We start from the raw sequence: 22741 nt of genomic DNA, 5'->3' as shown, positions 1-22741 counted from the left end.
CAATTTCTCTGCTGGCTGCCTGCTTTCTCAGCTGGTGGGCCAACAGGCGGCTGGCTTTGTCTCCGTGTTCGTATAGGGCCCCGCGTGCCTGGCGGAGTTGGTGTACTGCTTTCCTGGTGGAGAGCAGGTCAAAGTTCCTTTGTAATTCTTGCTAGCCTTTATAAGCAGGGGGATTGAGTTTCGGAACCACAAGGTCATGCTGCAGCTGTACATAACTCTGGTGCGGCCACACCTGGAGTACTGCGTGCAGTTCTGGTCACCACATTATAGGAAGGATGTGGAAGCTTTGGAAAGGGTTCAGAGGAGATTTACTAGGATGTTGCCTGGTATGGAGGGAAGGTCTTACGAGGAAAGGCTGAGGGAATTGAGGTTGTTTTCGTTAGAGAGGAGAAGGCTGAGAGGTGACTTAATAGAGACATATAAGATAGTCAGAGGGTTAGATAGGGTGGACAGTGAGAGTCTTTTTCCTCGGATGGTGATGACCAACACGAGGGGACATAGCTTTAAATTGAGGGGTGAGAGATATAGGACAGATGTCAGAGGCAGTTTCTTTACTCAGAGAGTAGTAGGGGTGTGGAACGCCCTGCCTGCAATAGTAGTAGACTCGCCAACTTTAAGGGTATTTAAGTGGTCACTGGATAGACATATGGATGAAAATGGAATAGTGTAGGTCAGATAGGCTTCAGATGGTTTCACAGGTCGGCGCAACATCGAGGGCCGAAGGGCCCGTACTGCGCTGTAGTGTTCTATGTTCTATGTTCTATCTTTGGGTTGTGGGGCGAAACCCATGTAAGCAGGGGGGGAATATGCAAACTCCACACGGACAGTGACCCAGAACCAGGATCGAACCTGGGACATCAGCGCCGTGAGGCTGCAGTGCTAACCCACTGCGCCTCCGTGCTGCCCTTCCCTGATTGGGCATGATCAATTAGGCTGATCAAGTCCTGATCAATTGATTGACAAATGACCCAGAGACTGCCCAGAACGGGCACGAAATCCAAGCAGGATTAAAGGTACTGCACAGCCCTCATTCTTTCTCTTGAGCAGGGCAGCAGAGTGGCGCAGTACTAGCACTGCAGTCTTACAGCGCCGAGGTCCCAGGTTCAATCCGGGCTCTGGGTCACTGTCCGTGTGGAATTTGCAGATTCTCCTCGTTTTTGCATGGGTTTCGCCCCACAACCCAAAGATGGCCACGCTAAATTGCCCCTTAATTGGAAAAAATGAATTGTGTATTCTAAATTTAAAATAAAAAACTTCTTTTTCTTGAGCAGCAGCCATCACAAGCGGTGACTTAATAATAATAATCGCTTATTTTCACAAGTAGGCTTCAATGAAGTTAATGTGAAAAGCCTAGTCACCACATTCTGGCGCCTGTTGGGGGAGGCTGGTATGGGTATTGAACCCATGCTGTTGGCATTGTTCAGCATTACAAGCCAGCTGTTTAGCCCACTGTGCTAAACCAGCCCCTTCCACTGGCCGACAAAGGAGACCATCCACTCTACCAACAGAAGGAAGACCAGAGCTAGAAGAGAACCAGATTGATAACTAACTGAGACTCAAGACTGCGACTACAGATAATCGGTCCGTATCTGCCTAGCACTTGTCGATCACTGCCAAGTTAAGATCTTGGAATCTTTGGTGTACAGCGTAACCTATTATTAAGTGTGATTGAATAACCATAACCATTGTGTGTGTGTGATTTGCCCACCGAATATGGGTTAAGACACACTGTGGTTTTGCCAGATACATGAGCTTTCCAGCATTTTATATCAGATCGCCAACATCCGTAGTATTTTGTTATATGTTAACTGTATCCCACTCCATGGATGCTGCCTGACCTGAGTAATTTAAGGAGTTCGACAGATTTTTAATGGGTTGAAGGGTTACGGGAAATGGGCAAGACGGTGGAGTTGAGGCCATAGTGGGATCAACCATGATCGAGGGGCGGAGCAGGCCTGATGGGTCGAATGGCCTAATTCTGCTCCTATATCTTATGAACCTGCTGAGTATTGTCACCATTTTTGCTTTATGTTTCAGATTTCCATCCACAGACTTTTGCTTTTGCAAAACTGGAAACAAGTTTCATTTAAAATGATCTCCGAAAGCCAGGAAAAAATGGTCCCTTTCGATAACTTCAAAAAGACTAGAAATAGCAAACAGGGCAATTGAAGTCATTGCTGGTAGCACCTGTAGGTTTGCGAACTGCCATTAAAAGACAGGATAGATTGGAGAGGTTGAGACGGCTCTTGGAGAGGAGAAGGCTAAGTGGAGATCCAATATAGGTGTTCAAAATCGTGGGGAGTCTGGGGAGAGTTGATAGGGAGAAAATGTTCTCGCTTATAAAAGGATCAAGAATGCGAGGACACAGAATTAAAATGATTAGCCAAAAATGCAAACTGATGTGAGAAAAAAACTTTGTCGCACAAGTGGTTGGCATCTGGAATGCACCGCCTGGAAGTATGGTGGAGGCAGGTCCAAACGCAACATTGAAGAGGGCATTAGATGATTATTTGAATAGAAACAATGTGCAAGGGTACGGGGAAAAGGTGGGGGAATGGCACTAAGTCAATATGCTGATTTGGGAAGTCGGTACAGATACGATGGGCCAAATAGCCTCCTTCTGCACCGTGACAATTCTGTGATTAAATGGATTGGATTGATTTATTGTCACCGAGGTGCAGTGAAAAGGATTGTTCTGCATGCAGCTCAAACAGATCATTCCATACATGAAAAGTACATAATAGGGCAAACATAAAATACACAATGTAAATACAGACACAGAAACTGGGCGAAGCATACAGGAATATAGTACTACTTTGCAGAGAAATTGTATGAAGAGATCAGATCTGTCCATAAGAGGGTAATTTAGGTGTCTGGTAACAGTGGGGAAGAAGCTACTTTTGAGTCTGCAGATGGAAGAAGTTGGAAGAGTGAATAAGCCGGGTGGGAGGGGTCTTTGATTATGCTGCCTGCTTTCCCAAGGCAGCGGGAGGTGTAAACACAGAGTCAATGAATGGGAAGCGGGTCTGCGTGATGGACTGGGCAGTGTTCACGACTCTCTGTAGTTTCTTCCGGGCTTGGGCCGAGCAGTTGCCATACCAGGATGTGATGCAGCCAGGTAGGATGCTTTCTATGGTGCATCTGTAAAAGTCCACCTCAGCACCATTGATGCAGACAGAGATGTGTACAATACTTGCTTCCTAAAGTCAATGACCAGCTCTTTAGTTTTGCTGACATTGAGGGAGAGATTTTTGTCATTACACCACAAGTGGAATCTCTTGTTAAGAGGAAGAAGGAGGCCTATGTGAAGATGAGGCGTGAAGTTTCAGTTGGGGCGCTTGATAGTTACAAGGAAGCGAGGAAGGATCTAAAGAGAGAGCTGAGACGAGCAAGGAGGGGACATGAGAAGTCTTTGGCAGGTAGGATCAAGGAAAACCCAAAAGCTTTCTATAGGTATGTCAGGAATAAAAGAATGACTAGGGTAAGAGTAGGGCCAGTCAAGGACAGTGGTGGGAAGTTGTGTGTGGAGGCTGAGGAGATAAGCGAGATACTAAATGAATACTTTTCGTCAGTATTCACTCAAGAAAAAGATAATATTGAGGAGGAGAATGCTGAGACCCAGGCTATTAGAATAGATGGCATTGAGGTGTGTAGGGAAGAAGTGTTGGCAATTCTGGACAAGGTGAAAATAGATAAGTCCCCGGGGCCGGATGGGATTTATCCTAGGATTCTCTGGGAAGCCAGGGAAGAGATTGCTGAGCCTTTGGCTTTGATTTTTAGGTCATCATTGGCTACAGGAATAGTGCCAGAGGACTGGAGGATAGCAAATGTGGTCCCTTTGTTCAAGAAGGGGAGTAGAGATAACCCCGGTAACTATAGGCCGGTGAGCCTAACGTCTGTGGTGGGTAAAGTCTTGGAGAGGATTATAAAAGATACGATTTATAATCATCTAGATAGGAATAATATGATTAGGGATAGTCAGCATGGTTTTGTGAAGGGTAGGTCATGCCTCACAAACCTTATCGAGTTCTTTGAGAAGGTGACTGAACAGGTAGACGAGGGTAGAGCAGTTGATGTGGTGTATATGGATTTCAGTAAAGCGTTTGATAAGGTTCCCCACGGTCGGCTATTGCAGAAAATACGGAGGCTGGGGATTGAGGGTGATTTAGAGATGTGGATCAGAAATTGGCTAGTTGAAAGAAGACAGAGAGTGGTAGTTGATGGGAAATGTTCAGAATGGAGTTCAGTTACGAGTGGCGTACCACAAGGATCTGTTCTGGGGCCGTTGCTGTTTGTCATTTTTATAAATGACCTAGAGGAGGGCGCAGAAGGATGGGTGAGTAAATTTGCAGACGACACTAAAGTCGGTGGAGTTGTAGACAGTGCGGAAGGATGTTGCAGGTTACAGAGGGACATAGATAAGCTGCAGAGCTGGGCTGAGAGGTGGCAAATGGAGTTTAATGTGGAGAAGTGTGAGGTGATTCACTTTGGAAAGAATAACAGGAATGCGGAATATTTGGCTAATGGTAAAATTCTTGGTAGTGTGGATGAGCAGAGGGATCTCGGTGTCCATGTACATAGATCCCTGAAAGTTGCCACCCAGGTTGATAGGGTTGTGAAGAAGGCCTATGGTGTGTTGGCCTTTATTGGTAGAGGGATTGAGTTCCGGAGCCATGAGGTCATGATGCAGCTGTACCAAACTCTGGTACGGCCGCATTTGGAGTATTGCGTACAGTTCTGGTCGCCTCATTATAGGAGGGACGTGGAGGCTTTGGAACGGGTGCAGAGGAGATTTACCAGGATGTTGCCTGGTATGGAGGGAAAATCTTATGAGGAAAGGCTGATGGACTTGAGGTTGTTTTCGTTAGAGAGAAGAAGGTTAAGAGGTGACTTAATAGAGGCATACAAAATGATCAGAGGGTTAGATAGGGTGGACAGCGAGAGCCTTCTCCCGCGGATGGAGGTGGCTAGCACGAGGGGACATAGCCTTAAATTGAGGGGTAATAGATATAGGACAGAGGTCAGAGGTGGGTTTTTTACGCGAAGAGTGGTGAGGCCGTGGAATGCCCTACCTGCAACAGTAGTGAACTCGCCAACATTGAGGGCATTTAAAAATTTATTGGATAAGCATATGGATGATAAGGGCATAGTGTAGGTTAGATGGCCTTTAGTTTTTTTTTTCCATGTCGGTGCAACATCGAGGGCCGAAGGGCCTGTACTGCGCTGTATCGTTCTATGTTCTATGTTCCACTACCAGTACCAGCCTCACCGAACAGGTGCCGGAATGTGGCGACTAGGGGCTTTTCACAGTAACTTAATTTGAAGCCTACTTGTGACAATATGCGATTTTCATTTCATTTTTCTAGGTTCTCTATCTCCCTCCTGTATTCTGACTCATCTTTTTTGAGAAGCAGCCCACTACGGTCGTGTCGTCAGCAAACCTGTCCTGTAGGTTTCATTACATAACTTGCCCCCACCCTCCAGCCATTAGCCGGCCAACACGTCCATCCTTGTGATGCACTGCCCCACCTTTTGGAAAGCAAAAAAACTTATTTCCCATAGAATGATGGTTGACTGTCAGTCAAACAGCTCCCCCTTTACAATATTTTTATTTCTGGTAAGGAGAAATACCACAGACCAGAAGACGTGGGAGAAGTAGGCCATTCGGCCCATTGAGTCTTCTCTGCCATCCAATGAAATCATGACTGATGTGAAATGATAATCCTCAACTCCACTCTCCACCACACCTCCATCGCCCTTGATTCCTTTACTAATTAAAAATCTGCCTCTCCCAACCTTAAATATACTTAATGGCTCAGCCTCCATAGCTCTCTGCGATATAGAATTCCACAGATTCAGAAAAAAACAATCTTTTTGACAGTCCAGATGATTTTTCTCCAGGGATACACATAGCCATGTCCTGGGGGGTTGACCTTCAATCCCTGGTGGCTCCCGGTCAATCCTGGAGGGTTGGGAACCCAAAGCACCGGCCAGATGGACTTCACAATGGGGTCCCTCATTATTGGGATGCACAGGGCGAACTCCGCCTTACGCGGCGCCCAATGGCCACTGCGACTGTCAATCATCCTGGTCGGGTGGGGTGGGGTTCATTGATTGGTGGAGAACGTCACAGGGAGGTGGCATCGCAGACCCGCCTCGTACGTCACCCGCGCCGCGCGTGACAGAACCGTTGGGGGATGAGAGAACAAGGGGGCGGGACACGCACCCTCTCTGACGTCAGCGCCGCCTCCCCTCCTCCGCGGAACGGTGGGCGGCCGGCGCCGATTGGCCGGCCCCGCTGTCCATCAGGCCGTCGCCGGGCACCCCGAGGGGAAGTGGGCGGGTCGACCGGAGCCAGTCCGAGAGCTCGAGCGAATGGAGCTGCAGTTGGTAGTCGCCATTAGCGTGGGGTGAGGAGGAGAAGAAAAAGGGGAATCAGAGAAAATTCGAGCGGGGTAATCGGACGGACCTCCGACTTCGTTCACTGAGACGGAGTGTACATTTCAAAAAAGAAAGCTTGTGTTTATTTTTCAATCGTTCGACGAGGTACCCCCCCCCCCCCCCCCCTGCCCAGCCCGGCCCTCCCGAGAGTGTCCTGTGAGGAGCCGGGGCCGCTCCGGAGGGAGGAGGACAGCAGCAGGGGGTGTGGCGCGGCTGCTGCCTCATGTCGGAAGGGGAGAAGGCGGCGGCAGTGGCCGCAGCGGCGGACAAGGCAGCCGAGGCCATGAACGCGCCCGCCGAGGTGGATGACGAGGAGGAGGATGAGAGCGAGGACGAGAGCGAGATCCTGGAGGAGAGCCCGTGTGGACGCTGGCAGAAGCGGCGGGAGGAGGTGAGCTCAGCGAAAGGGGGGTGGGTGGGGGAACCAGCCAGTCAGTCAGTCAGCACTCCACTCACTCACTCCCCCTTCAACTGCAGCACACTCGCCCCAGCTTCCCTTTTGGGGTGGGTGGGTAAGAGAGGTCTGAGGACAACAGCTTAAATCCGAAACAACCTTGTCCAGACTTTTGCACTCTTTCCTTGTAAATCAATAACATGAAATCTATCAAACTGGTGACATAGGCCAGGTCCATCGGTATCCATGAGGAAAAGAAGGGCTGCTTTATGTCTGGGGGCTGGAGACGCTTTTGATCAGATAAGTAGTAATGCCAGCTTGCAAAATAGCAGTGTGAAGGCTACTTCTGCTTTCCATCCTACCCATTTAACTCTACATTAAGGGCACGCTGACCTGTTATCAGCCCAAGGAAATAGAATTATGTTGCCATGCTGTTTTATTTTATTGAGGGTGCAGTTGTTTCTTTTAAGTCAGGTTTTCTCTGAAGGGAATATCAAGCACTGGCCTATTAGCCTTCAAAGGTTTGTAATATAGGAGTCAAACAGTTTACTTATTCATTCAAATGTGCAACGATTATTTTTTTGGAAAGGGGGGTCAATGGAATTCCTTGCCCAGTTAAGCAGTTGAGGCTCCTTCATTAAATGTTTTTAAGATAAAGATAGATAGATAGTTTTTTGAAGGATTAAGGGTTATGGTGTTCCGGCCGGAAAGTGGAGCTGAGTCCACAAAAGACCAGCCATGATCTCATTGAATGGTGGAGCAGGCTCGAGGGGCCAGATGGCCTACTCCTGCTCCCAGTTCTTATGTTCTTATTTTATTGGGCTTGGATTTGGTTCACAGCAGATAACTTGGATAGGGACTAGTACTACACTATTATGACTGAAGTTTGTACATCATTTGGGGTGTTTCCAAACAGTGATGGCAAGTTTTATTTGACTGCATGCCACTGGAAATCAACTGTCCAGTACTCACCGAAGGTCATCTGTCATTCCCATGACTAAATGATATATTCTGCAGGTGTGATCCTATGCGGTGCCACAAAATGAGTGGCCTTGTTTATAGTCAGTCTCTCGCCTCAAAGTGGTCATGACTTTTTTCTGACATGTATTTATCTGAAGCCTCTTAACTATGAGCTCCTCTGATTTGGCTTTGACCCCAGAGAATCTTCGTCCAAAGAAAATCTCCTTTCAGTTTTCTGATATCTCCTGCCTCAGCTGATCTGATTGAAACCCTTATTCATGCCTTGTCACCTCCAAACTTGACTTCCAGTGACTTTTTTTCATTGCCCTGTCCTTGCTGACCTACAATGACTTCTGTTCCGATTTAGGATTCCCATCTTCGTTTTTATTCTTTCATTCCTTCCGCCTCCTTCCAGACTGGCATTCACCTACACCCCAGCATAAGAATCCTAGCCTAAAAACAATGCCTGGCAAAACATATAGATATTGGGAGAGGTGACTAAAAACCTAACCAAATAAATAGTTTTTAAAGAGTATGTTAAAAGGAGAGAAAGACTTGAAGTCATTTCTGGAGAGAATTCGTGAGTTGAGGGCCTAGACAGCTGAAGCCATTGGTGCTAGTGGCAGGGAGGAAGTGGGGTTGTGTGCGCAGGAGGCACCAGTTGAAGTAATGCAGAGTTGTTCTGGGGTTATAGGGTTGGATGATGTTGCAGGACAGGCCGGGCCATCCCTTAATGAGAATAAGAATGTCAAATTGATATTGCAAAACTAAGAGTCACGATGTGATAGATCAGCACAGCTTGGTATAAGTTGTTACAGGTAGCAGAGTTCTGCCTCTGCTAAAGTTTTGGTGACAATGGCGGTCAGCTGGGAAAACTTTGGAAAAGTTGAATCTGGAGGTGACAAAGACATGGGTTGCAGTTTTGATAGATGATGTTTCAGATTTAAAAGATGGTCTGAGATGGCAGCCATATGGGGTTGCAAGTTTGTGGTCAAGTGCTGAGGTTTCCAACAGTCTGCTTCAAACTGGCATGGAAGGGCCATGCAATTGATGGCATGAGTATGGAGTTTGTAGCGGGCGTGTAAATCATGTCTTCGCACTTCCCATTGCTTAACTGGGGAAAATCGTGGTTCATTCAGGTTTGGATGTTGGATAAACTAGGTGATACTCCAACAATGGAACGATTTAGATGTGTTGAGAGGTTGAGCTGGATGTTATGAGCATACATATATAATCAGTCTTTTCAGATGATGCCATTAAGGTGAAGCTTTTTGATGAGGAAGTTGCCAAGGCTGGATCATTGGTGTGTGGTAGGAATACAAGCCATTGTTGGAGAAGATCTGGTTATGATGGGGTTGGGTCACTGTGGATATGGGCTTTTCCACTGAACAATGTTTAAGGATATTCGTCTGGTTGACTGTGCCAAAGGTAGAATGTAATTTGTGACTGATTAGTGCATTTTCTGTGCTGTGACAGAAAATTAATTAGTGAGCTTCAGTCGTGGGGGAGTGCCACAAATTTTAGATATAAATGAATATGTTCAATAATTTTAGTGGGAAAAGTAGTTTACAAGACCAGAAGGGTTGAGTTTTTTGGAGAAGGGGTGGTAAAATAGCATTGAAAGAATGACAGCACCTCCTGAGAGGGAACCATTTACAAAGTAAGCTGATGTTGGGGTAGTGAGGAAATTGGATGTGTCACCAGTTTAGTGAGACCAGGGTCAAGGGAACAGAAAATTGACCAGTTGGACAGGATGAGCTCAAGAAGACATGAAATGAGATGTTTCATTATATCAATAACGTATCTTGGGGTATCACTTTTTTCTATTGGATGTCTTTAATAGAAGTCAATTTTTAACTCTTTTTCTCAGTCCTTTGTTTTACAACATAATGCTTACTGTGAAATGAAGGTGCAAACATCACTTGTGGTATTAGCTAGGGAGAAGTTGCAATCTGTTTTCCTACCAACTGTTTATGACAGAGCAAAGATTTGTTTGTCATGCACATCAGTGTTTTTCAGCTTTTTCCACAGTGCTGTGGAAATCTGACCAGAACATTACCGGTTTAATTATAAGATGGATGGATATTGTAATCTGTCTGCAGTTTAATAACTTGTCTCCACTCACTGATCTTCATGTGTGAACTTGTAATGGACACGATGACAAAGGGTCCCAGGCAACTTAGACAGGTAACTTAGCTTTTCAAAGGAGGAAAGTGTTTATTTTGTCTCTGCTTATAGAGTACAGAGTTGGTGAGTTTATTTTTGTAGCTTGTGTGTAGCATACTACCAGTACTTTGTTGTCGTCCTTCATGCTGGACAGATCTATTGTTGTTGACTTAGCAGTGCATTGGCACTAGGGAGCTCATGTTTGGTAGAAGATCAATAATCCGTGGCAAATTGGCTTGTTCTCTTAAGGTGCTACAGAAAGCTTTGCAAGGTTGCATTTCTGTGGTAAAATCTAGTAAAATCTTATAATTTAGCTAATTTCTGACTTCAAGGAGAAGGTAAGTTGGGGGAATGTGTACTCCCATTTTTGTTTTAGTAGCAGGAAATTGCTCTCTTTTTCCTTGAAATCTTGTTTTATTGCCTCCAGGGAGATGCATCAGACCAGATCTCCTCCTAGGTCACTCAATGGATTCATCAAAAACCTGGGTGATAACCTTTGTCTGGTCAGAGCAGATTGTGAGCCTTGAGATCCAGAGAAACCATGCTACCAATTTCCCATCTTCAAGTTTTTAAATGGATTTAAAGAAAGCATGACTTTCTATCTCATTCATTTAACTGATATATAAAGTAATAAAATCACATTGTTGTACAGCCTATAAATATTTAGCTCATCATGAAGTAAGTAACCTTTACTTAAATAGTGCTTGAACTGTGGCACTTAAATGCCCAAGCCTGGACAATAGCAGAGACTTCCAATGCGCAAGAGATATTAGAACAGGAAACGTGAAATATTTAATGAAACACAGAAAATAGGTGCAGGAGTAGGCCATTCGGCCCTTCGAGCCTGCACCACCATTCAATATGATCATGGCTGATCATGCAAATTCAGTATCCCACTCCCGCTTTCTCTCCATATCCCTTGATCCCTTTAGCTGCAAGGGCCACGTCCAGCTCCCTCTTGAATATATCCACGAACTGGCCCCAACCGCTTTTTGTGGTAGAGAATTCCACAGGTTCACAGCTCTCTGATAGAAGAAGTTCTTCCTCATCTCAGTCCTGAATGGCATACCCATTATTCTTCGGCTCTGACCCCTAGTTCTGGATGTCCCCAACATTGGGGACATGCTTCTCCATCTAACTTGTCCAGTCCTATCAGGATTTTATATCTTTCAATGAGATCCCCTCGCATCTTCTAAACTCCAATGAGTACAAGTCCAGTTGATCCAGTCTTTCTTCATATGTCAGTCCTGCCATCCCGGGAATTAGTCTAGTGAACCTTCGCTGGACACCCTCAAATGTCCTTCCACAAACTAGGAGACTAAAACTGCACACAATACTCAAGGTGTGGCCTCACCAAGGCCCTGTATAACTTCAGTAAGACGCCTATACTTAAATCCTCTCGCTGTGAATGCCAGCATGCCATTAGCTTTCCTCACTGCCTGCTGTACCTGCATGCCAACCTTCAGCGCCTGTTCCACCATGACACCCAGGTCCCATTGCACTTACCCTTTTCCTAAACCGCCACCATTCAGATAATCTGCCTTTCTGTTTTTGCCACCAAAGTGGATAATCACACTTGCTGCATTTGCCAAGTATTTGCCCACTGAGCCAGCCTGTCTAAGTCACCCTGCAGCCTCTTTCCATCCTCCTCACAGCACACACTGCTACCCAGCTTAGTGTCGTCTGCAAATTTGGAGATATTGCATGCAATTCCTTGATCCAAATCATTAATGTATAAATATGATAAAAGATCTTCATTAGCAAAAGTGCAAAACAATTTACATGTAATTGACAGAAAATTCTTGCTGAATAATCTGGGAATTTATAAACGTGGCAGGACAAATATTAGGATGAGTATCAACAGTTAACTAAAATTGAACTAAGTTTTATCACTGTGTTGGGTAACAAAACCAAACGCAAGTGTTGGAGTGAGTTTAGAGAACAGCAAAGTGATGCAGCTTTCTTGACTCTTCGATAATCTCTGCTGGAGTGCAAAGTTCTTGGTGTCATTTTCCCCCTTTACTTCTGACGCGTGTTGAGGTATTCTGACAATGTACCAACGGCTCGCTCGCCTTTCATTCTTCAGTGTGTGCTGAATGTAGATGGACTTTTTTTTTGAGGAGGTTGGCAGTTGTCTTCACAGGTAACCTTGATTTTGTGCTTACTCCATCTCTGCACTTTTGCACTTCCCAGTAGGTGCCATCCATTAGATTGAGAACCTTGGCTAATTTTTCATTTTCTTTCATAGCTCCGGAGCCATAGATGACTGTAGTGTACAAATTCCCATTCCAGCTAAGTTCATTGAATGCCAGGTTCAGGACAAGACTAGGAACAATACCTGGCATGGATAGAAAGGGAATTGAGTTGCTTTACGTTCTGTCTTTTCTCGACCTCAAGAGGGCAAATAGCTTTTCGGGTACACCACACAAGTGTATTTGAAAGTGTAGGCACTATCATATCATGGGAAATCGACTCTACTAACGCAATTATACTGAAGCAAGATCTCACAAACTTTAACGTCCAAAAGCCCCAGTTTAAAAGTTTAAATTGACTTAGTGGAAACTGGTGAGTCGGATGCAGTTTTTATAAAAAAGGTAAAGTTTACTTACCACTTGAGTCCTTTGAGTAGCTACTGAATAGGTTATCCAATGGTTGGGTGATCCCTGATTAGTATGCAGGAAGCAAGAAAGAATATGTATGTCAATCATTTTACCATAAACCCCCGTTATGGCCTTTCACTGATAAATATTTTTTAAAAAATAAATTTAGATTAGCCAATTATTTTTTCTAATTAAGGGGCAATTTAGCGTGGCCAATCCACCTACTCTGCACATTTTTGGGTTGTGGGGACGAAACCCACGCAGACACGGGGAGAATGTGCAAACTCCACACAGACAGTGACCCAGAGCCGGGATCGAACCTGGGACCTCAGTGCCGTGACACTGATAAATATTTGAGGGTCCTTGGAGAGTGAAGCAAATTTACAGAACAACACTGGTCACAGTGTTGTGGCTACAAGTTAATGGAAAGGGAGCTGCCATCTGAGCCGAGTCAATTCTGCGTCAAGTGCCCTATTCAGTGAAAATAGGGTATTGTGCCTTGGTTCAGGAACCAATTCCCCAATTATAACATTGTTCCTATGGGAAAACAGGCTCCGACTTGCGACATTTCAACTTATGCGGTTTTCAGGAACCAATTGTGTCATAAGTTCGAGGACTGCATGTACTGAACAGATTAATTCATCATCTCTGGATTCATTGCTATGCAATCTTTGGCTGAACTTGAATTGACAATTTTAAGCTTTGATTTTGACGATTTCTTTTTAAATCAAAGATATCCGGTTGAGTGCTGATGCAATCTGTCCCTTTGTGAGAGAAAGGTAAACATCATCAATAGTGTTTCACCAATGGAGCTATTTTGCTTTGCCTCAAACTTCATTCAGCTGATGTTCAAGGACACAATAAAATAAGAATTGAATCTGACTTTGTAATACTGCCAGAATGACTAAACTATCACAATGAATACTTAATATGGTGGCATTGTAAGCTTAAGTTTATAAATTAAATGAGTTGTTGAAAAATGAAAAAGATGAGCATGACGGCACAGTGGTACAGTGGTTAGCACTGCTGCTTCACCATGCCAGGGGAACCAGGTTCGATTCCGACCTCTGGTAACTGCCTGGGTGCTGTTTGTACATTCTTCCTGTGTCTGCGTGGGTTTCCTTCTGGTGCTCCGGTTTCCTCCCACAATTCAAAATGTGCAGGTTAAGTGATTGGCCATGCTAAATTGCACCTTCGGGTGGAGTTGCAGGAATAGGGTGGGGTATTCCTGCACATGGAGTTGCAGGAATAGGGTGGGGTATTGGGCCGAGGTAGGATGGTTTTTCGAAGGATTGATGCAGACTTGATGGGCTGAATGGTCTCCTTCTGCACTGTAGGGATTCTGATATTTGGTTTCAGGAGATACGCTTTGATACGGATCCTCAGATAAATTCAATTGCCCTTCCTGGTTTAAGTTTCTGCTTCTCTGTAACCCAAACGATTTGTTTGTGAGATGCGTTAGTAAGTGGAATGTACATTGTACATTTAATGTTTATCTAAGCATCTTCTAGATGCTCTTTTTCCTTTGCAAATATTTTTGTAAAGCACAATGCACGTTTGTCTTTATCAAGTAGTCTTGTGCCCAAAAGTAACCACTTCCTCCTGTTTCTATCTCAGTGGAAATCTTTTAACAGTCAGTGTTTCAGAATGCCAAGGTAGTTTGAGATTTGGTAAACCAAATGTGTTGATCGATCAATGTCTTAGCAAATGTCAGTTTGAGGTAATGCTTAATTAGGTTATTTAAAGTGTCTACCTCTTTCCTTCTCTCTCCCTTGTTTATATAGAAACTTGTTGTGCAAGAAGTGAAGTTACATAGAACATAGAACATAGAACACTACAGCGCAGTACGGGCCCTTCGGCCCTCGATGTTGCGCCGACCTGTGAAACCATCTGAAGCCTATCTGACCTACACTATTCCATTTACGTTACTTTGCAAACGCCTGTAGTATTGTAGGCAGTAGAAAAGAGCAACTTCCATTTATAAATACAGGAGATATTCAATACCTTGCAATTTGGACTACTTCTCTCTTGGGGATGAGGAATGGTTTCAAAATGAAATCCCATGCATTGCAGGCCAAGGTTTTACATTCCTTTTTGGAATTTGGTTGACCGGTGTGGTTCTCAAGCACTTCTAATTCACTTCCCTGCCCCTGCCTGAATGTATCCTTTATTTAGTTTTGCCGAGCTCAAATAATGCCCTGACCTCCATTTTGTGCAATTTTTTCTTGCATTACTTTTGATGCATTAAATGCAATTTATTTTCCATATGGTTAGCACTCCAGCTTTATTTGATGCATTAAATGCAATTTATTTTCCATGTGGTTAGCACTCCAGCTTTATTCCTACTATGTTTTATCTGCACATGACTAAAGCTTGATATCTGATGGAAAATAATGTAACTGTGCTCATCACAGTCTTGCACCTCAATCAGTTTTTTTTGTGTAATGTTGCTGCACAAGATTCATGAAATTATTTGGCAGAATGTTTTCTCCGTTATCTTAAAAGCAGTTAATTAAAAAAAAAAAAAAAAAAAAAAATTTCAGTGCAGAATAATGGCTTTGGTAACTTCGATATTGCAAGCTGATGCAAGACTGTATAATTGTCTCGCCACAATTAGAATCAAGGGGAGGTTGACATCTGCTTGCTAATTTTTTGTTCATTCTTTCTTGGGACATGGGCACTATCGTCTAGGCATCCCTAATTTCTCTTCAGAGTTTGTTTTCCTACATAGGGTGAATGTATTGTTCAGAATTCTGTGGGCACTTTCTCTTCCTGCATCCTGCTTCTCTTCCTCTCTCCACCAGTCATTTAGCAGAGCATCATGCAGATATGGTACTTTAAAGTTGGACCTTGTTGTCATCACTGTTCCCATGTGCTACTGCGAGAGCTGCAAAATGTTGTCCGGCAGGGATAATCTCTTTAATGAAAACAATAATTGATGGGCAGCACGGTGGCGCAGTGAGTAGCACTGCTGCCTCATGGCGCCGAGGTCCCAGGTTCGATCCCGGCTCTGGGTCACTGTCCGTGTGGAGTTTGCACATTCTCCCCGTGTTTGCATGGGTTTCGCCACCACAACCCAAAGATGTGCAGGGTAGGTGGGTTGGCCACGTGAAATTGCCCCTTAATTGGAAAAAATGAATTGGGTACTCTAAATTTAAAAAAAACAAAACAATAATTCATACAATTATCTAGACATGGTAAAGATAGAAATATACTTTGGTATTTATTGTGTATTTTAATCACCCCACCATTGTTGGATGAGCCTTCGACTACTTTTGTCCTAATTTCTGGAACCTTTGGTAAACCTTTCCACCTGCCTACCTCACTCTCTTCCTTGAAAATCCTCCTTAAAGCCTACCGTTTTGACCAAAGTTCAAGTCATCTGCCCTAACCTCCTCACATGGCTTGCTGACATTTTGTTTTATAATACTCCTATGAAGGACTTTGGGACATTGTATTTTAAGGGTGTTTTCTGAATACAAATTGGATCGTTGATTATATCTCTATCTCTCTCTCTGCTGAGATTTACATGTGCATAACTTGGTGTGTATCCCCGATATTAAAGTGCAGTCTTAGCATTGATCTTTATATTTTACATTTTAAAAAAATAAGTTTAGAGTACCCAATTCATTTTTTCCAATTAAGGGGAAATTTAGCATGGTCAATCCACCTACCCTGGACATCTTTGGGCTGTGGGGCGAAATCCACGCAGATACGGGGAGAATGTGCAAACTGCACACGGACAGTGACCCAGAGCCAGGATTGAACCTGGGACCGTGGCGCTGTGATGCAGCAGTGCTAACCACTGTGCCACTGTGCTGCCCCTTTATATTTTATGTTTATACTTGTGTTTTATTTAGTTTGATCATACCGGTTTTTATGGCGATAATTTTCAATGCTTTTCACATTGATTAATGATATTCTTGGTACAGAATATGTGACGTCTTTGTTAATTTAACTTTATCCGTATGTACTGTATAGAGATTGAATGCAGCCGGATTCTCTGCACTATTCCCTTAAGGGGCCCCATTTTGCATCCATTAGATTAATGAGATGAAAGTCTTTTTTGACCGGCTGCAAGGCTCATCTGTAAAATTAGTTTTTAACAGCCTAATGTTAAATTTTTAGTGAGGACAGCTGCACCACATAAAGTGGCCACAACTGGCTGTAAATTAATATCTACATTCTGAAAGGTGATATGGATGGCAGTTGTTTAAAATGAAAAATTATATTGGTGTGCGAAAAATTCTGCTTCAATGATGTATCAGAATCCTTTTAAAAATGGGCAAAACAAACCATGGAGTTAAATGTTGGTTTGCGCTGAAATGTAGTTTGAGAGGTTGATTCCCTTCTACAACTTCTCCAACAATCTATTCTTCCAGTGATAACCTGGACAGAATAACTATATGATTCAGACATGGATGTGTCACAGCTCCTGCATGACCTCCACACTATACAATTGTGGTTAGGAGCAAGTTTGGTATTATAGCCCCCACTCCCTACACACCCTTCCCTCACCCCACTCCCCCAAACATACAATTGAGTAATCTGCTAATATGCAATAAATTCACAATGCATAATTTTGGGGAATATAGTTACTTAGTTGAATGTTCAAAAGTGAGCTTGGCTGTGGGTTTTGCTATATAAATAAAAGATACAGGGCAGAGCTGGAATATTTTTGTCTGTAGCTGTTGAGAGGGGACGGGGGGACGGGACAATCATTATAACATAACCTCTGTGCTTTTTAGAATTGTTTGTATACATTTAGTAGAAAAACCCTGTGTAAAACGAGGGGGAGATTGATTTTCAGCTTGCGTTAGCTGTCAACAAGAACGGTGATTTAAGGCGTAAAATACATAGAGTTTCAGGAAACTCAATTCTTGCTGGCCAGTTCGTGTTTTCCAATTTTTCAGGCCCTTCATCGGTGGCATAATGAGAATCCCGCCACAAAGTGGAATTCATTTTAATACATGTTATTAGTGATCCCTCCCACCAGGACGCCACCCCATCCAGTCCGGGGGGGGGGGGATGTTCGCTTGTACACCCACCCACCAGAATTAGCGGCCTTCCATGGCAGTGAGCCTAACTTTAAGGGGGCCATGTGGCTGGTTTGCTGGCAGTGCTTCTCATAGCCTTGCTGGGCTTGTGGCAATATCACAGCTAAGGGATTGCCCTTCCAAGAGTGGTAGCTGGAAGGTAGGTGGGAGCAGGTGAATCCGCATGGTCATGGTGGGGTCCCATGAGATGCCAGACTGCATCGGCAGAGTGGGGGCCTCTAACAAGGGGTGGTTCCCAACCTCATGAGAACTGAAGACCCTCACATCTGAAGAGGACAGGTGCAGTCAGAATGAACCCCTACACTCGGGCAGCACAATGAAGCCAGAGAGCACGAGATGCTGGGCGGTTCAAGGCCACTGGTTATGGAGACCAGGCTGTCTTAACACACAGGTGACTGGCTGTTAAGGTTGGAATGCTTGTTCAGCAACCCATGAGAGCTGGGAGAATGAGGGTACCCTCTAATGATGAAGTTAACTGCGCGTTGCAGTCTTCACATGGATCGGGTGTGCCTTGTCTGCCACAAGGGGAAGCCAGTTGCCTAATTGACACCTTGACAAGTCAAATGTGCCAATTTAGTCAGCATTTGCAATGCATGTGTGCCACTGATTAGCACCCAATTAGTAACCTCTTGTGATCTTTATTTTTGTTTAAGGCAGATTCCCTTTAAGGGACTGCCCCTTTTAATTTGTCCCTTAGTTAATTTGATTTGATTTAGTTTATTTATGTTGATCAGAATAGTAGGAAGCCGAACATTGAACTCCAAGACAAAGCCTCGGGTCTCCATAACAGGGTGTCATAAATGTGACCCCCCGATGCAAGGTGGTGTGGTGAAGTTGCTTATTAATCACCCTGTTCAGGAGATGATGGGTGGCAGCGTCTCATATTTACCTGAGATAAGAATGCAGGTCCATTGAATTCGCGCAGTATCCTCATCCTTGGGGGGGGGGGGGGGGGGGGGGGGGGGGGGGGGGGGGGGGGGGGGGGGGGGGGGGGGAGGGGAGAGGAGAGAGAGGAGTCACACTGCCCACTGGGGCTGGACTTTGATGATCGGGTCTTACTTTTGGGTTGCACAGATTTTGCAGTGCTGCCCTCCTCGGTGTGTGGTGCTGGAGGTGTGTCTCTCACAGGGAGGGTAGTGTCAGATGGGCTGGATGCCAGCAGGATCTCCTGGATGGAAGGCCCCAGGCTGGGCTCCTGCCTATCCTCTTCTGAGTGCCCAGGGGCCCCAGGGCTGCTCCATGGGATGGAGGGGCAGCTGCAGTGAAATCCAGAAGCCGCGCTGTCCTCACAGAATAATACGGCACGAGGCCCTTCGGCCCATCAAGTCTGCACCAATGCATGAAAAACACCTGATCTATCTACCTAATCCCATTTGCCAGCACTTGGCCCATAACCATGAATGGTATGATGTGCCAAGTGCTCATGCAGGTACTTTTTAAAGGATGTGAGGCAACCCGCCTCTACCACCCTCCCAGGCAGTACATTCCAGACCATCAACACCCTCTGGGTAAAAACGTTTCTCCCCAAATCTCCTCGCCCCTCCTCACCCCCCAAAACTCCTGACCTTGAACGTGCCATTTTGGAACTGACCCTTCAAATGAGGGGAGTAGCTGCTTCCTGTCCATGCCCTTCATAATCTTCTACACCTCAGGCAGGTCGCCCCTCGGCCTTCTCTGCTCCGGCAAAAACAAACCAACCATATCCCAACCCCTCATCTTAGCTAAAAAATGTTCCATCCCAGACAACACTCTGGGGAATCTTCTCTGCACCCCCTCCAGTGCAATTACATCCTTCCAATAACGTGGCGACCAGAATTACATCCAGTACTGCAGCTGTGGTCTCGTCTAAGTCCTACAGAACTCCAACATGACCTCCCTGCTTTTGTAATCTGTGTGTCGATTGATAAAGGCAAGTGTCCCATATGCCTTTTTCATCACCCTATTAACCTGCCCTTCTGCCTTCAGAGATCTATGGGCAAACACGCCATGGTCCCTTTGTTCTTTGGAACTTCTCAGTGTAATGCCGTTCATTGAAGACTTCTTGTCTCAGTACTCCTTCCAAAGTGTATCACCTCTCACTTTTCAGAGTTAAATTCCATCAGTAAGCTTATGAGCGGCGTTTTGCAATTTTAATTAGAGTACCCAATTCTTATGGGGCAATTTATTGTGGTCAATCCACCTACCCTGCGCATCTTTGGGTTGTGGGGGCAAGACCCACGCAGACACTAGGAGAATGGGTAAATTCCACACGGTGACCCGTTGCTGGGATCGAACCCGGGTCCTCGGTGCCGTGAGACAGCAGTGCTAACCACTGCACCACCACGTCACCCTCAGGTTTTGCAATCATAACAGACACAAACCGTTGCTTGGCCTGTTTAAGGATGACCAGTCAATCTCACCAAATTTTGTCGGCCAGGGCAAATCAATGGGTTCTGGTGCTGGTACACATAGATTACCATTAGTTCCTGCACCATGAAGCATGTGCTCTCAGCCATGGAGATCATGAGCTGAACATGGAGTGACATCCCATGCCATGGAGTGCACTTCCTGTGCCAAGGCCTCACACGTGTGTGGCCTCATTGCATAGGAATGATTGCACCATTTCCTCGGGCGGAAGAAAATGGGACACTTCAATCCTAGGAGGAATGTTGTCATCCCTTCCTGATGCTTGCACTGGGAGCTCTGGCGCAACCAGACCCAGGGGCATGTCATCAGCAGAGTCCTGGGTTCTGGTATCCTATCAAGAGCTAGATCCCTAGGACATTCCTTCCTCTGCCTGCTGTGGATCTTCAGCTGAGAGATGCTCGCCAGTGAGTGACCCAGGAGCCTGTCTACTAGTTAATCCTACTAAGGTGTGGGAATTTGTACTGGTGGAGGGTGTGGCTGACGGCTATGATACCTCCCTTATGCTAGTGTTTGTCCACAGATAGTGTGAGGATGCACTGGGCTGTTCAATTGATTGACCTGCAAGGGAAGTGAGATGACATGCATTATAGAGGCAGACTGATGGGAGAAATTTAAGCATGAGGCTTGCACCATGGTTGCATGTGCTGAGGGTTCTCATTTTTGTCTGGTGTCCCCACCTCTCCCTCTGTAAAGGTTCAGTCCTGTTTCTCGCCAGCCAGCTCAAGGGCTCTCAAGCCAGTTGTACTCAGGTTTTTCCTTCAGTTAGAGAGGAGGTCCTGCCAGTTCAGATGATAATGAAGTCTGGCTTGCGTATGAAATGAAAATGCTAATTGTCACGTGTAGACTCAATGAAGAGTGGTGAGGGGATGTGAGGAGCAGATTATCTCCTGGCAGGGATCTACAATGGGGGGAGGGAGGGGGATGTCAAGTGTTGGGAACTCATGGGTGGCTTGTGGGAAGATCACTATGGTAGTGTGATGGGTGTGTGAAGGGGTACAGTGGGTTACATGAGGCAGGCTTCCTGACTGTACAAAGATGGTCGTTCATCTTCCTTCTGCATTGTAGCTCCATTGTCTTAAGGAGTCATAGAATCGTATAGCACAGAAAAGGCCCTTCAGCCCATCGTGTCTGCGCCGGTCAAAAACAACCACCTAACCATTCCAATCCCATACAGCACACTCAGTATTGCGTCTGCAGCCTCCCAGGTGCGGTTGGTGACCTTGCTTGCTGGACATCTGGCTGGTCACAGGTACAGGATGCCACACCTCTGCTGAACACCACCCAGAAGCTTGGTGAGAGCTGCCTCTGTGAAATGTGCTGTCTTCCTGGCAGCCCCCACCCCCCAAATGAGTGTGGTGTGAATCAAATGGGAAAATTTCACCTCGCTTATTAAAATTGCTGGTTTTGAAAACTTCATAAAGGTGCAGCCTTTTCCAAATTACATTAAGATCAGCAATATGTTGAAGGAGGTGTTGGTGAACATTCTCAATCTTTGCACAAGGCACTGTTCGTTTATTGCTGTGAAAGTTCTTTCACCAGATTAATTCAGTGCCGAGTCGGTTTCTAGGGAGTGGTTGTGGTAAATGGGTCACTAGGTTAAAATGAAGTAATGCTACAAAGGGATCTCTGCACATGACTTCAGGAGGGAGGATTTTATTCAACAGTGATTATAATTGCTAGGAGCTGTGTCATGTGTTTGGTATTTCCTTTGCCAGCGACGGATAATGGAGGACATGCACACAAGTCATCTAGATAACTGACAACTGGAACCAATAACTGAATATGAGAAGTGGAGAAAAATAACTGTAGCGGTTAAAGGAGAGCAGTTTCTCTGTTTCTAAATTTTATCTTAATTACTTGAACTAACAAATAAGTGTGACCTGAGCCTTGCACCCCAGACAGAAATTGAGGCAAAAAGCACATGGCAATTGTTGAAAATCTGACACAATAATCAATGACAGCAATGCATGTTTCAGGTGGAGCTGCTTCATTTAAATTGTTGGATGGGCAGCAGGGACACATATAGGACTCACCAAGGCACAACTGGGCAGGGTCGGGAGATAAAGGTAGAATATTAATAAGCTAATCTTAGAAGCAACTTCAAAAATTTACTAAAAAGCAATCCGATTGTGTTATGGTGTAAATGAAGCAGTGCTTGGTTTCTTGTGCAGAAGCTATCACTAAAATGTTACAAGCTATTAGAAATTAATATAACAGGCTCAAATGGAATGAAGGCAATAAAATAGAAAATCAGTCAGGGAGCTGATGTTTGAAGTTGCTAAAAACAATCCGTTAACTATTGCCAATGTCAGTGGTACTGAGACTGATTTGTGGCACTTATCCTTTGCCGTTCATTGAGGTAAGAAAATTTCACAGACGAAGAATCAAATGTCGGGCCACCTGATTCAGATAATTAATAGACTAAGAGATGAAACTTGTCACTTCTGCTCCAGGGTGAAGAAGAAAATGGAAGGCGTTCTTGGAAAGTTTTGATTTGATTTTTTTTCAGTGCCACTGTAATAGCATTGACATTGCATACATAAAATAATGAGTACCGTTTTTAAATGCTGATGGATGCCTTTTTGCATTGAATAAACAAGTAACAGCTGGAAACTTTTTAAACTGGAGGTTCCACCGTTAAACAGCAAATGAACAATTTTATCATTTAAAAGGTTGAGAATCGATCTCGTGTAACATATAAAATTCTTTGGGGCTGA

At 44.9% G+C, this 22741-nt stretch overlaps 1 protein-coding gene across 2 annotated transcripts in view; it reads left to right on the top strand.

Annotated features, from left to right (window-relative positions):
• The first annotated feature begins 6331 nt into the window (after positions 1-6331).
• The window catches only part of nrbp1 (nuclear receptor binding protein 1), a 112701-nt gene continuing 96291 nt past the window's right edge, over positions 6332-22741 (top strand). For both annotated transcript variants that reach the window (XM_038816237.1, XM_038816228.1), the window contains exon 1: positions 6332-6832. In XM_038816237.1, the coding sequence (XP_038672165.1) occupies positions 6665-6832 (168 nt within the window). In that variant the 5' untranslated portion in view covers positions 6332-6664. The remainder of the gene's footprint in view (positions 6833-22741) is intronic.

Source organism: Scyliorhinus canicula, chromosome 1 (genome assembly GCF_902713615.1).
Source record: "Scyliorhinus canicula chromosome 1, sScyCan1.1, whole genome shotgun sequence".
NCBI classification, from domain to species: domain Eukaryota; kingdom Metazoa; phylum Chordata; class Chondrichthyes; order Carcharhiniformes; family Scyliorhinidae; genus Scyliorhinus; species Scyliorhinus canicula.
The sequence above is the reverse complement of the archived record's forward strand: the minus strand, read 5'-3'. Positions and strand labels throughout refer to the sequence as shown.